The sequence below is a fragment of the Megalobrama amblycephala genome, linkage group LG9, assembly GCF_018812025.1.
Source record: "Megalobrama amblycephala isolate DHTTF-2021 linkage group LG9, ASM1881202v1, whole genome shotgun sequence".
Classification (NCBI taxonomy): domain Eukaryota; kingdom Metazoa; phylum Chordata; class Actinopteri; order Cypriniformes; family Xenocyprididae; genus Megalobrama; species Megalobrama amblycephala.
In genome coordinates, this window is record NC_063052.1 from 41,771,106 (window position 1) to 41,787,244 (window position 16,139).

Below are 16,139 nucleotides of genomic sequence, written 5' to 3' on the forward strand. Positions count from 1 at the left end.
AATTGATTTTTGGTTAACTTAATATCGACTCTTTATCCAATTTTGTCAATAGAGTTTAAATATTGCCTTTTCCTTTGTCTGACCATAAATCTATCATTCTATCTTTCGATAGCCCTTCTTCTTACTGAAAAACGTATAATTCATACTGGAAACTTAACTCTATATTAGAGGATGCGGAAATTTGTCGATCTGTCATATCTAGGATTACTTTTTTTTTCTTAAAGCCCAAGCCGAAGATAATTTTGGTTCTAATTGGGAGCTGCTAAAATATAATATTAGATTATTTTTAGTCAAAGCTGGAGCTCAAAAAGCTAAGCAATATAAAGCAGAGGAACTTGATATTGTTAAAAGACTTGTCTACCTACTCCTGCTCTCCTTTTGAAAATTTATCTGTTGACCAGAAATCAGTTGAACTTCAGAATTCATTAGATAACTTGTATATTCGAAAAGCAAAGGGTGCTTTTGTTCGCTCAAGAAGGAGGTGGTTAGAGGAGGGAGAACGTAATTCCATTTTTTAGATAAGAGTTTTTTTTTTTAGATAATTTTTAGATTAGAGAAACAGCGAAGTCATCTAAACTCTATAAGTAGTCTTAAGGTCTTAAGGTTTTAAACAATTATAAAGAAATTTCTAATTATTGTGAAGAGTTTTATAAAGACCTTTATCGTTCTAGATACTCTCAACAGAATTTGGACTTATTCTTTAACTCCCTTGATACAGACCTTATACCTAAAATTAATGATATTGGAAAGAATTTATGTGACACTCCTATTCAAATTCAAGATATTTCTGAGGCCATTGACAAGTTAAAACTTAATAAATCTCCTGGAAATGATGGTTTGACCGCAGAATTTTATTAAAAAAAAATTCAAATCATCTTTCACCGTTTCTCTTCAATGTTTATTTAGAAAGTCTTAAAAAGGGTATTCTCCCACTGTCTATGACTCAGGGTGTTATAAATGTGATCCCTAAACCTCAAAAAGACCACTCTCAATTGAAAAATTGGCGACCTATAAGTGTACTGAATAATGACTATAACATTTTAGCCATGATTTTTGCTAAAAAGATTAAATGTGTCCTAGATGATATAATAGATGAATGTCAATCAGTATTAATAAGCAAACGAGCTGATGACACAACTCTTTTTTAAAAAAAATAAAGATCAAGTTCATTTAGCCTTAGACAAAATTAGTTTTTTTTTCCTCTGCTTCTGGTTTGTCTTAATATCCATACGTGTGAACTTTTATCTATAAAAGATTCTACTGATGTTAAAATTTGTGACATCCCAGTCAAATCTGAAGTTAAATATTCAGGTATCATTATATGTAAAGATCAGAAAAAGAGATCAAAGCTTAATTTTGAACCTCTTATTCTCTCTATCCGACGCAAATTAAATTCTTGGTTACAGCGTGATCTGTCAATAACAGGTAGAGTGTTACTTTCTAAGGCAGATGGGTTATCTCGGGTTATCTATCCTGCAATGATACTGGATGTTTCTGTGGAAATTTGTAGAATGCTGGACAAAATTATAGTCGACTTTGTTTGGAATTTTTAAACTCACATAATTAAAAAAAAAAAAAAGAAAAAAAAAGTGTTATGTTAGCTGATCGGGCAGTTTCCCCTATTAAATCCAGTCACGCAGCATGTTCTTTTGCCACTCAGTCCAGCTGAGGGAGCGCGCTTTCGGCGGGAAAGTGACGTCGATGCATACCCTCAATAGAGTGCCTCAGGGATGACGTGTTTTTGTAGGCAAAACCCGGAAGCGAGTTAGCATTTTTGGACTTCCGGTTCCAACGCCGTCAAGTCTATGGGTTTTTTGAATGGGTTTTTGCTAAATCACCTGAAATAAGGTCTGTGGTTAACAAAGCCTCTAAATACTTTAACGTTTTGATCTATGACATAAAACACACCAGTTATAACCCACTTGTGATTTTTTAAACTTTTACTGTGTCTTAAAATCGGCAGTTGCTAACAAATTGCTAAAATGGACTACTTCCTTTGGCGGGGACTTTAGACGTCATCATGAAAAACAGGACATTTGGACAGCATTTCTCATGAAAAAGTGGAAAGTATTAATAACAGCGCAGATCATAATCAGCGAGCATGTTTATAAATAAAGTTGTTTTCTAAATAAAGTTTGAGGACGCTTGGTGGTGACGACGTTGATCCGCGACCATGGTGTGCTGTAGTCCGTTTATATCCTACAGTTAGCTTTTTATATCTGACGACTTTATTTAGGCTTCAAAATCTATAAATGTTGTGTTCACTTGTAAAGATTATCTTGATAGACAAAACGTGTAAGTGTCATAACCCTTTGTTAAACACAGAGCTTATTTTCTGCGATTTTCCAAAAGTCTATGGCAAAAATGCATAGGCTTTCAACCGAGGGAACCCGTGCGCTGCTAACTTCCGGGTTGGCCTACAAAAACGCGTCATCCCTGGGGCACTCTATAGAATGTTCCATTGAAACACCGGCTGCAAACTGGAAATCAAGGAACTCCATACACATTACAACTTGGAAAAATTTACTAATAGAATACATCTTCATGGAAAACTTGTCTACCTCCACTCAAAATAATACATCAGAATTACACCCTTCTTGGTCATCTCTCTTAAACTTCATACAGTCATGAATCCACTGACCTTCTTTGTCTGAAGCCATCCTCAATGTTATACCATAAATATTCACACATGGGGGAGGGGGGTCAGGAAGAGGTATGAACACTTTCTAATATCAAATATAAATGAAATACTTTTAAGATTACATTTAAATCTCTCTCTCTCTCTCTCTCTCTCTCTCTCTCTTTCTCTATCCCTTCCTTTCTCTGCTTCTGGACCCTGGCTAGCTATGGCATGCTAGTCCCTGCCATGTGAGGTTCTGATTAGTTGGGGGTGGGTGGGTGTGGTGTGGGTCCGGGGGACTTGGGCTTTCACTCCCCGGCTTGTACCTTCACCTGGGATTTATTGTCTCCGGCTGGTTTGGCACATGTCTCGCTATTTTAATGCACCACATATTAATTAAGATGCACACACGCATTCATTTGGAGCTTAAAACATGTTACAAAAAACAAAAACAAAAAACACATAGGGTAAGTGTGGCGTGTGCGTGGCGGCCTGGGCATTGCACTGGGCTGGTTCCATGCTGCACACCATGCTTTTTTAATGCATTACACACTAGTAGACATGAATATATGCCTATCACAAGTATAGCAACAAAAGCAGCCATATTTATTATATATATATATATATATATAAAAAAAAAAACAAAAAAAAAAAACAAAGACAGGGTAAACGTGGCATGTGCGGGACGGCCGGTGATGGGTGTGGGGACCCTGGGGCCCGGGCCTCCGTGCCGCCTCACCTTGATACCCCATTGCGATATGCTGGCAGGGGTCTATCCTATGCCATGGCAATGAGGGGGTTCAGAGGCAGCTTTACAATACTTTATCATTAATAGCTCTCTTATTATTATTATTTATTATTATCATTGCTATTATAACCCCTACTATTATCATTATTACTAATGACTATCAATATTACCATTATTATCATTATTGTTGTTATTATTATGATCATTATTACTTTTATTATTAGAGTTACTATTATCATTGCTATTCCAAGTACTATTATTTTTATTTGGTCCTCTTCCTGATCCATTAACCTCCCCCTCACTCCCGATGAAATTAGTATATTGGTTAATATGTTTGTCATTACTGCTATTGCTATTACAATTTGAATTTATTATTATTATCATTGCTATTAATACTAATGTTTTTGTCACCCTCCTCATCTTCCATTCTCTAGTTTTCTTGTAATATTATTGTTATTATCATCATTATTGTCATTAAAATTATTATAATTATTTTTTATTATTAATATTATTAGTAGTAGTATTATTTTACTGATATTTTCCCTTTTTTTTCTCTCTCATTATAATGTTATGTCTGTTGTACTTCCCTACATGCTCCTTCATATATTTCCATTCCCTCACCCAGTTACAATTACTTATGCACACACGCCACACACACACACACACATAAATCTGTCTGTTATGTATTGTTTTATTGTACATGTATTTGTATTTTGCATTTAATGTCTCAACTGTAAATATTGTAATTGTCTGTTTGCATAATAAAAAAAAAAAAGAAAAAAAAAGAATAAAACACACACCGGCTGCATCTACAGTCCCGCACCCAGAGTCCCGCATTCTCAGTCCCCTCGTTTTTCGAGACAGCGCCTCCTATCAAATTGGATCGGATAAACACGTGAAGAACCGAGACGTGAGTATCGTCAATTTTATTCAATGATTTCTTTTTTAATCAAACTACTTTATAGCTCATCGATACACCAACATATGAATAGTCTATTTAATATTTGTAAAGATAGTTTGTAACAAAATTTGAGCCGTTAATGTATGTTTTTTCGCTTTTTCCCCCTGAAAATATTTTGATAGCTAACGTTAGCCTTTAACCTTGGACTTTTTGTAGACAAGCCATTGTAAAAATTTGATTAAAATTAGTTGACATTAAAGTAGACCAATTAAATACATTAAGTGTGTTAATATCAAAGAATGCCATCATTAATTATTTAATCAGATTTACCGTTTTACCTTTTTTAATTATCTGACCTTTTCTCCTAAAACTATAAATTGAATTAATTCCGGAGTAATTATTTTACTTTATATAATTTATGTAGACTACCTAAATTAGTTCTTATAAAACGCAAGTATTAAAATGGATCAATATTAATTTAACTGTGATATGAAGTTGTTGCCAGCCATTTACAACTCATACAATTGCCTAATAATCAAATTTACTATGCCTTCACTATGTATTAAAACTGTCATATCACTTTTGAATATTTTGTCAATGCAACACTTTATTTAGCATGAGTAACAAAACACCCTTAATAACTCTTAAGAGACAATTCTTTTTTTTTTTTTTTTTCCTTTAATTATTCCTATAAAACTTTTTTATTATTGTTTGCAAGCTATGGGCGCAGGTTTGCCTTCTGGACAGACGAGGCAAAATGCTTATTAGAGGCAAAAACTCAACCTCTGTATAGGCTAAAAAGAAGCAGAAGCACCACACATGATGTCCCACAGCACGTCCAAGCAGTCCAAGATCGGACAAGAACCGAAGAAGCACTGGTGGACTGCATTGTGACTTCAAAGGGAACAGAGCAGCATTTAGTGGTGCTGAAATGGTCCTTTTTCACCATTTAAAGATTAGCATTCCTAAATGACTTACCCAGGGCTGTGATCATTGTCAACTTCAACATTGTCAATTGATTATCCAATATGCTTTTAGCTATATTTTTAGTGGTTATGCCAATTATTCATTGATGGCTTGTGTATATATATAAAACAACACTTTTTGTTTGCCCCGCAGGATGTTCTCAATGGGAAACCACCAACGTGGTTCCCCCTAAAGCCACGTCTGCCAGTATACATGGGACAGTGAGAAGGTGTGTGTTATTCTTGTTGAACACCTCAAAGCTCTGCTGCATAATTCTAAACTCAACTGAACTTAACAGATGAAGCGGAGTTCATTTGTAGTTTTTTTTTTTCCTGAGGTAGGCCCGAACATGTTTGTCAATTGGATTGTTTTGATTATTGCCATATATGCAATGTTTTATACATTAATTAATTAATGTATTTATTTATATGGACAGGCCATCATTCATGGCCTATGTGAGCAGCAGGCATTATCCGGCAGGAGGCTGAGGAGGTGTTCCTCCGTGGCCCTACTTATCACCCTAGGTATGCTTGTAATTCGCATTTGCCAAAAAAATATTTATTATTACACAATATTTTTGACAATGGCATTCATCTTTTATTTTAGTGAAGTTGAGGAATTTGACAGGGCAATTGCAAAATGAATGAGAAAAGAAGCAACATTCACCTACCAGAAAGTAATTATTTTACCTTATGCATTTACATTACATTTCACATTTATTCATTTAGCAGACGCTTTTATCCAAAGCGACTTATAAATGAGTTTTTTTTTAATGCAATTGATTATGAAAAGTAAAGTCACTAACATAATTATTTGTTCCTTTTTTCTTTGCTTTGTCCTGTTTACAGCAAGATGGTGATCAGGGTGATCGTTAAATAAAGTACAGAATTGTTTATTATTGGTGTTTGTCTATTCTTATTTGAGTTTTGCTTCACATTCAAAATATCAAAAAACAGGTTTTGTAATGTTAGCATGGCATAATGTTAATTAGACCATTATAGGTTGAACTGAAAGAAAAATTTGAATAATAAAAAAAAAAAAAACATTGTAGCAATATAATATCACATAATATTTTTCAGAAGATAGTTCAATCTGTAATTGTATCCCATACATCAGTAATTTTCTTTCAATTACACCCACGCTCAAAAAATAACTACTGGGTAATTTGTTAGTTTAAGAACACAATGAGTTTTTTTGGCACATGCATTAAGCAGGGAACGCAAATATTTATTTGGATAACTTTAAATAAAAAGAGACCGTGATATTGCATCCTACAATGTTTTCAATGGCATTTGGATAAGGGTGTTATACGATCTTCCGAACAGCAGTAGGCGCTGTCTCTAAAAACGAGGGGACTGAGAATGCGGGACTCTGGGTGCAGGACTGTAGATGCAGCAGGCTCCGAGTCTGCAGCTTCATAATATTGGGACCAGCAGCAGCCCTGTGTTTCCGCCATTTTGGGGTGAATATCAGCTGCTTTGAGATATATATATATATATATATATATATATAAAAAAAAACCTACATTAAAGGTGATAGAGAGGATTTTTTTCATCGACTGAGAATCCAAAGACTGTTACGGAGTTTTTGAAATGAGCGCATGCGTAAGAACAGCCCCCCTCCTTCACAGCTCATTTCAAAGGAACGCCTCCCAAAAGTCGTGCACGAGTATTGGATTACGAGTGTTTACCACCAGCATTCGCTGTGTTGTGTTAGTGGATTCATTATGTCGGACTCACCGCAGGTAACTCATATTCTGCAGTTGTTACTCTTGTCTCCTGACAAAAACATTGCATGCGGCGCCTGTGGAGTGTGGAAAGTTACTGGAGCGCGCAGCCGCGCTCGTCTCTCACAAGGAACGTCACGGCAGTGATTGACAAGCCAGAGGGCCAATCGTTTACGCGATGATCACGTAAATGATTGGCTGATGTTTTTAAGGCCCTACCTCGTGCACAGATGATGTATATTAATAATATTCCTTTCAGTGCACCTAACAAATAGTATTTTATCAGTTAGTAAAGACAGTTTCAAGTAATATTGCAAAAATGTATAAAACAAAACATCCTCTTTAGCACCTTTAATGCTGAAATCCAACCTGAACGATGACAACACAGAATAAAATACTATCACTAGTGATCATCAAATCTTTTTTACAGTTTATTTTACACACTTTGTGTTTAAATCTTCTACTTCTTCACAAAACCTTTGCTCTCTAGAAACCCAGTCAGTTTGGGTTTAAAATTCTTAAAAAAGGCTTATAAACACTGAATTATTACCAACATATGAAATTAAATTAAGGACATGCATCAGAAAAATTGGGAATGATGGACAATAAATATATGAATATAACAGCTTGATTTTGCATTGTTGTCTAATGTCCGTTAAAGCAAAAGTGTCCAAAAGTGTGAATTATGTGATAACAGACACAGTAATGCATCATGTATTATAAGATCATTATGTTTGTAGCGTGATCCATTAAAACGTACAATATATTTAAATTCAGACCTGGATATTATTATTACTACTCTAGGTCTGAAATATATTGTTCACTGCAAACATGATGATCTTAAATTTTATTAATTATTAATTTACTATTAATAAATGTGTAAAGTTGCATAACATGGAAATACTCAAAGTAGGCTAACTGCGTTACCTCAGATGGATGAATGGTTGGATTCCACAACTGGTAATAAAACATATATAAGACAATACAACATTTACTGTAGGAGCCATACAGTTGACTGGTGACTTAATTTAAAAAACTGTTCTATTGCGCTTCTGATTTGGCAGTGAATTTCGCCGATTTTGGGTGCGTAAGATGTGAAGGATTCAATGGTCCAGTTAGTATTTTCAGCCCATAATGGCGGCCACGAAACCGGAGCGCCATCTAGTGACTGTTAGCAAAATTTGAAATATCAAAGTGTCGCATCTTGAGTTCTAAGCTCTTTGATACGGATTTAGTATTCGGACACACCCCTATCACACATAATAAACCCACGTGTCTGGCAAAGACCAATAGGAAACCCAAAACTAACTTTACCGATGTATTTATTTAGTCCCTTCCCTGACCTCTGATGTGGGGATGAATTTGTTAGTTCAGCCTGAGTCTTTGAAACATTTTCGCTTGCTACAAAAAAGAAAGCAGATGTCTGCTTATTTGAAATGCATGGTGCAAAAACTAAGCAAATGTTAGGCGTCTAATCAAGTCTGTATTTTTGGTCAAAAGATAAATTTAAAGTAGCGATTAGCCAGTGGCAGCTGTGCTTATTTCCCTTCCTGCCCATCATCTCACCTTTATCTACTGCGGTCACGCCATCTATGCTTAAAATGTATTGCGCGTCTACATGAGGTTGCATGGTAGGTGTTTAGTGTCGGTAGAAATATTCTTAAAATTCATTAAAAAATAACCGTTTACTGCAAACTTCACCTGATTCTTGTTCTACATCTCCCCAAGAAACACTGTGGTGATTTTCATGTTCTTTTACTGTTTTATTCTTTAATAATTATATGCCAAAGTTATGACAAATAAGGTTTATGTTGCTATACAAACCAATTTTAAAAAAAATTTATAAAAATATGAAATCAATTTGTTCTCTGCAAACTCCACCTGATTCTTGTTCTACATCTCCCCAAGAACCACTGTGGTGATTTTCATGTTCTTTTACTGTTTTATTCTTTAATAATTACACACCAAAGTTATGACAAATATGGTTTACGTTGCTATACAGACCAATTTTAAAAATTTAATAAAATATTAAATAAATTTGTTTTCGGCAAACTCCACCTGATGATTCTTCTACATCTTCCCAAGAACCACTGTGGTGATTTCCATGTTCTTTTACTGTTTTGTTCTTTAGTAATTATGTAAAACATTTCAAAATGTGTCTGTATAGCAACGTAAACCACATGTCAAAACTTTGGTATATAATTACTAAAGAACAAAACAGTAAAAGAACATGAAAATCACCACAGTGGTTCTTGGAGAGATGTAGAAGATGAATCAGGTGGAGTTTGCAGAAAACAAATTGATTTCATATTTGTATTGATTTTTAAAATTGGTCTGTATAGCAACATGAATTTTGCCGTAAACAGTTTGATTTTATTTATTTTTTAATGAATTTTAAAAATATTTCTACCGACATTAAACGGGTCATTCCTATGCAGTAACATTTTGGCTTCATAAGTATTGGAAAAAAAGGTTCATGATTTTCATGTTTTTAGCATTCTGCCAAAATAGTGACATGTTTATTTATTAGGAATACAAATTGGTCAAGCTCAAGGACTCAAAAAAATAATAATTATAGGTAGATTGTTCAGACACTGCCAATGAAAATATTCCACTCTGTTACGGACATATACATAGTCACAACATGTTAATAATGTAAATGTTAAAAAATAATTAGCTTTTCTTGGATAGTATATGTCCCTTTTGCCATCTTAGTATTTTTTGTTCTTGAAACAATAACAAAACAATTATTGATGAATAGAATATGTCATGATTATTAAGAACAGGTACTTTTTTGTGCCCATTCTTGCCAATAGGATGGCAAATAATTTTTTTTTTTTTTTTGCTCAAAAACATATATGCTGTTAGTGCTCCTCACCTCACAAAATAAGACAAAAGTATGCCAAATAATTTAACGTTGCTGTCAAATTATTATTTAAAATTACCGTAATTTCCGGACTATTGAGCGCACCTGAATATAAGCCGCACCCACTGAATTTAAAAAAAAATATATTATTTTGAACATAAATAAGCCGCACATGTCTATAAGCCGCAGGTGCCTACCGGTACATCGAAACAAATGAACTTTACACAGGCTTTAACGAAACACGGCTTGTAACAAAAATAAATACCGGTAACGTTAGGCTTTAACGAAACACGGCTTGTAACAAAAAATAAAAAATAGCAGTAAACAGTAGCCTACCAAGAAAGTCATTGGTCACTATCTTATTCCTCCTGTGCACTGAAACCACTGAAGTCATCATCTTCGGTGTCGGAGTTGAATAGCCTCAGAATTGCTTCATCCGATACTGGATCGTTTTCATTGTCGCTCTCGTCACTTTTATCCGGAGGCAAATCCCCTGCTGAGCCCTCTTCAACACGCAGCAGTCCAGCCTTTCGAAAGCCGTTGATGATGGTGGATTTTTTGACAATGCTCCACGCTGTCAGGACCACGGGCAGACTTGACCATAAGTTGCTCTTCGCATGCGGCCCGTTTTAGTGAAGGACTTCTCCCACTTGTCATCCAAGCCTCCCACTGAACACGGAGCGCCACCTTAAATGCACGATTTACACTGATGTCGAGTGGCTGCAAATACTTTGTTGTGCCTCCAGGAATCACAGCTGGAATTGAGTTTGTCCTCTTGATGGCTTCTTTCACCGAATCGGTTATGTGGGCCCTCATGCTATCCAAAACGAGCAATGCCTTGTTCCTGTGAAAGAATCCTCCCGGTCGCTTGCCATAACACTCCGTATGCCATTCATGCATTAGGCCTTCCGTCATCCATCCTTTCTTGTTGACTTTCACAACAATTCCTCTCGGGAATTTTTCTTTTGGCATCGTCGTGCGTTTAAAAATCACCATCAGTGGAAGCTTTTCTCCCGATGCCGTGCAGCTCAGAACACAGATGAAGTGCATTTTTTCATGCCCGGTTGTTTTCAAAGTGACGGATGATTCGCCTTTCCTGTTGACAGTCCGAGTGAGAGGCAGGTCAAACGTCAAAGGAACCTCGTCCATGTTTATGATGTCGTGCGGGCCAATGGAATGCTCCGCTATCTTTGCATCAGTGAATTTGTGGAAGTTTGAAACTTTTTCCTCGTAGTCGGGAGGGAGCTGCTGACACAGACTCGTCCGTGCCTTGATGGACAGGCCTTTACGTCTCATAAATCTGAGACACCACGATGGTCCACCTCTAAAATCCTCAAACTTCATCGCGGTGGCGATTGTTTTGGCTTTCAGTCGGATCTGCACAGTTTGAAACACCTCGGCCGTCTGCTCTCTGTGTGTTGACCCAGTCTTCGAGCTCATTTTCTAGTTCGGGCCATCTGCTTTTCTTCCCTCTGAAAGCTTTAGTTGTCTTTTTGCACCGAGTCAATTCCTCACGCTGCTGTTTCCAACGTCTTATCATCGACTCATTAAGACCAAGCTCCCATGCAGCAGCTCGATTTCCTTTTCCAACAGCCAGATCAATCGCCTTCAACTTGAAAGCTGTATCATATGCATTTCTCCGTGTCTTTGCCATGACGAGGGTGACAAAATGACTACCGTAATCAGAATGATGGGAGAGCGCGCTCGATTTAATCTAAACAGTAAACAAAAAGTTGTTTGACCTTAACCCGTTCGGCAATTTCATTGGTCTAATGAAAGCTTCATGCCGCCAAAAAACAGCATGTCACAGAATGTTTTTTTTTTTGGAAAAAAAAAAAAAAAAAAAAAAATTATATATATATATATATATATATATATATATATATATATATATATATATATATATATATATTTGAAAGCGGGAAAAATCCATATATTTGCCGCATCATTGTTTAAGCCGCAAGGTTCAAAGCGTGGGAAAAAAGTTGCGGCTTATAGTCCGGAAATTACGGTACTTGTCTAACAGGGTGGAAAGTAGCATAACAGGGTCGAACACCAGTGTTAACAGGTCCTAACAGTGGATGAACTTTCCGTCATTGTCCTGCATGGTTTGTCATCTTTAATGTGTGGATATTAAAGATATTTTCACATGATTTATATGTATGATTAGAGGCAGTTTAGCCTAGTCTATAACATAATTTAAAAATATTTTGAGGTTATCATTTCATGGTTTATATTTCTTGTGAAAGTTGATTACTTTGCACTGAGGACATGATAAAATTGAATGCATACATCAATAAAAAGGTGTGTATTTTACACAAAATAGTTTTTAAAAAATCTATTATCTCTGTTTAAGTGATAAAGAAGACCTAAATATACAATTTAAGCCATTTCTTAAAAATATGTGACTCATTTTATAAATAATATGAGTAAATAAATCATTGAGACAGTAAAAGTCACTGCATAACAGGAATGACCCAAACACCTACCACGCAACCTCATGTAGACGCGCAATACATTTTAAGCATAGATGGCGTGACCGCAGTCCTTTACCTGAACTGCTTTGTACTAGCCTACTTGACTTAGTGATATTAGCAGTTACTTTTCTTATGTTTCTATTTCTATACTCTCTCTCCGTTATTTAAAAAAAAAAAAAAATCCATGCTACATGCACTTTGCTGGTGAAACTGGGACTTGACACGGCACTTAAGTACCGTTGCACTCATGTCATCCAACAGTGTTAAAAAAAAAAAAAAAATAAAAGCTCCTCTGCCCGTAGCTCCCTAGTAAGCATTAAAACCTAGTTTAGCTTGTTGAGATTTAATTTGAATCAAAACTCTACAGGACTCTGGCTTTCCAGGACCATGTTGTCCACCCCGACCTCTACTGTTTCCGGTGTCAGAGTGAAACCGAAAGTGGTAAAAAAAAATAAATAAACAGGAATCATGAACTTACCGCACATTAGTAGAACAATCTGAAAGAATTTGAAATTGTTCTTCATACTGTTGATTCCAGCAGAATCTGATTTCGATGAATATTATCAATGTTCGCTGTTGTTTCTGAACCACACCCTCCCGACCGACAGCGATGAGTGTGAACAAAAAAACCTGTTAAACACCAACAGAGAGATCTTAATACCGACTGGAGCTGATTAATACATTTTCATTGTAGTTTTTATGCTACTAAAGAAGAACTTTTACGTTTCCAAATCTGAAAGACTGCAGAGAAGCGCAGAAACTGTAATGGTGGAGACTACAGCCGTGTAACAAGAAAGGGGCGTAACTTCTTCTTCTTCTTCTTCTTCTTCTTCTTCTTTGGCATCCAGCTTAATGGTGCATTACCGCCACCTTCTGTTCCGGAGTGTGGATCAGTCAGTAGGTTTACAGTATAATCTATAATATCCAGGGAGAGGAGAAGAGAAAAAAAAAAAAAGAAAAAAAAAAAAGGAAAACCCTTTATAAAGCCCAGTTTAAAAACCCAACAATTCTCTCACCTGTGCTCTGTCATTCATACTAAGTACTGTTTTTAAAGTGAGTTTCTGCACCCCTTGTTCTTTAAATCTGTTATCCATTATCACCCTCTCCCTCTGATATTTCCTACAATGTAGAATTACATGTTCCATCGATTCCTCTTCCTGACATTCCTCACACATACCCGTCTGATGTTTCCCCACCATTCTTAATGTTTTATTCAGAGCACAGTGTCCCAGCCTTAGTCTCATAAGTACCGTTTCTTCTTTTCTATCTCCACCTCCTACCTTATTTACTTTAATACTCTTTTGGATATAGTATAAATGTCTCCCTTTCCCCTCACTATGCCACATTTCTTGCCATTTTTGGTTATTTTTTTCCCAGATTATACATTTTACTTCTGCTTTACTGATTCTTATTTGCATTTCTACATTTTCCTTCTTTAATGCCTTCTTTGCAACCTTGTCCACTTTTTCATTGCCCTCCACTCCTATGTGCGCCAGAACCCATAAAAATGTAACCAGTCCACCTTGGTGTGTTATTCTTGTAACTGAATAGAGAATTTTAAATAAAATATCCTGTTGACTTGAATGGAACGATATTAAACTAACTAGAGCTGAAGCTGAGTCTGAACATATTATGACTTTGTCAATTTTTGATTTTTCCACCCAATGTAAAGCAACTAAAATTGCAACCATCTCCACTGTACATACTGCTAAATTATTAGATGTTCTTCTATTGATTTCAATTCCTCTTGCTGGAACCACCACACCCATCCCTGTTACCCCTGTTTCAGGGTTTGTTACGTGTCTGAACGTCGCTGTGTTCACTTGTGTCGTGTAACATTGTTGTGGTGTGGAGCAAAAGTTGTGTGTGAAGTGCTCTCTCTGTCTCTCTCTCGCTCTCCCCCTGTTGCTCCGTGCTAATTGTTGTGAACACAGGTGCAGCTGTTTATGTGGGTGGAGCCGGGAATCGTTCAGTGGATAAAAGCTTGGAGGGAAGACTGCTCGATGAGTTCCCTCTCCTGCTTCCTGTTGTTGTACCAGCCGAGTGTGTGTGACGCTGCTGGACTAGCCTTTAAAGTAAATCCTGGTGTGGAGAACAAATTGTTAGCGGTATAGGCCGGTAAATGTTCAATTGCCCTTTCCCATGCAGACCGTTTGTTAGTGGGAGGCCCTTTTTTGTTTAATTACTATTTTTCTCCTGTTTATTCTGTTAGCAGGGAGGTATGACTTGTGTTTTTCTTTTGTTATCTCTTTTCCAGGGAAGATCTTTAAAAGTAGGTAGATCCCCATCTTTTGTTTGTTGTTTTGGCCGACCCCCGGACTTAAAGCCATTCTTTAATTTTTTTTAAGAAATAAACTTCCTCTCTGACTCAACTGGTGACATTGTGGTGTTTGTGGGAGCAGGAGACGGGACTCCGGGCGACACATGTTACAATGTGTCGCTCTCTATGTTACGACCGAAGGCTGTGTTTGTGGAATTCGTAACAGGGTTCTTAGTGCCATCTGTATATATTTGAGTAAAGTTTTTATATACTTCAGTAATATAATCATTAAACACCCCAACCAGATCAGCACTTTCTTCTTTCCTTTTCACCTGTAATAAATACCAGTGTACCTCTGGACATCTCATCTTCCATGGGGCTATGACTGGATGTACTGAAGAGCTGATTTTCATATCAGATACCCCAAGCTCTTTTGCTGTTTTGTTCCCCAAATAACCAAAGTTGTCCTTTTTACTTCCCTCTTTCCTCCAGCATTCCTTCAACACTTCTTTTGTGGGGTGCGAGTCATTATGCCCCTGCAAGTTAACCCAGTAGTTTGCTATTATATGCCGTCTCCTTAGCTCCAGTGGCATCTCTCCTACCTCTACCTGAATAGCTGAGACAGGCGATGTCTTAAAAGCTCCACTACACAATCTCAACGCCTGAGCCTGAATCACATCCAATTGTTTTAAATGGGATCTAGCTGCTGAAGAATACACTATACTACCATAGTCCACCGTAGATCTTATCAAGGCCACATAAATTATTTTCAGTGCATGGAAACTTGCCCCCCATTCTCTACCAGTCAAGCATCTCATTACATTTATTTATTTTTTTTTACTTTTTCCCACTATTCTTCTTATATGATCTGCCCATGTTAAATGGGAATCAAAAAGTACCCCCGAGAATTTGAATGTTCCTACTCTTTCTATTTCTTTCCCATACATCCTTATTTTCAATCTTTCATCTATTCTTTTATTAGTAAAGAAAACACTTTGGGTTTTTTCCACTGAGAATCTACATCCCCATTCTCTCCCCCACTACACCACTTTATCTACAGCTCCTTGCACTTTCCCAACTACATAATCCATATTTCTCTCCCTCTTCCACAGAGCCCCATCGTCTGCAAAAAGTGATCTACCTATATCTGCTGGAATCTTTAAAAAGATATTGTTAATCATTATTACACTGCGTTCCAAATTATTATGCAAGAGACAAATCAGTAAGATTTCAGTACAATAAACATTCAGATTTTAGTTTTTCTAAGAAAATGTTTGTTTGTTTATTTATCCATGTCTTTTTAGATAACTGGTATCAATCTCAGACAAAATCATTTGCCAGGACTATGGAAACCCTACTTAGAGGTTGTTCCACATTATTAAGCAAGTCACAGTTCTCATGCAATATGGGGAGGAAGAAAGATCTTTCTGAAGATGAAAAGCATGAAATGGTGCAATGTTGTGCAAAAGGCATGAAAACAACTGATATTGTGTGAAAACTGAATGGAGATTTTCGAATTATCATAAGATTTGTGAGTGATTTAGAGCACAGCAGAACTCGGTCAGATAAAGGCTT

The 16,139-nt window shown here is 36.5% G+C and overlaps 1 protein-coding gene across 2 annotated transcripts in view; it reads right to left on the reverse strand.

Moving 5' to 3' along the window:
- The window catches only part of LOC125275966, a 59,150-nt gene extending 46,039 nt beyond the window's left edge, over nucleotides 1–13,111 (reverse strand). For both annotated transcript variants that reach the window (XM_048203341.1, XM_048203342.1), the window contains exons 1-2: nucleotides 13,028–13,111; nucleotides 12,783–12,934 (exon numbers count right to left, since the gene is read on the reverse strand). In XM_048203341.1, the coding sequence (XP_048059298.1) occupies nucleotides 12,783–12,828 (46 nt within the window). In that variant the 5' untranslated portion in view covers nucleotides 12,829–12,934; nucleotides 13,028–13,111. The remainder of the gene's footprint in view (nucleotides 1–12,782; nucleotides 12,935–13,027) is intronic.
- Between the last annotated feature and the right edge of the window lie 3,028 nt (nucleotides 13,112–16,139).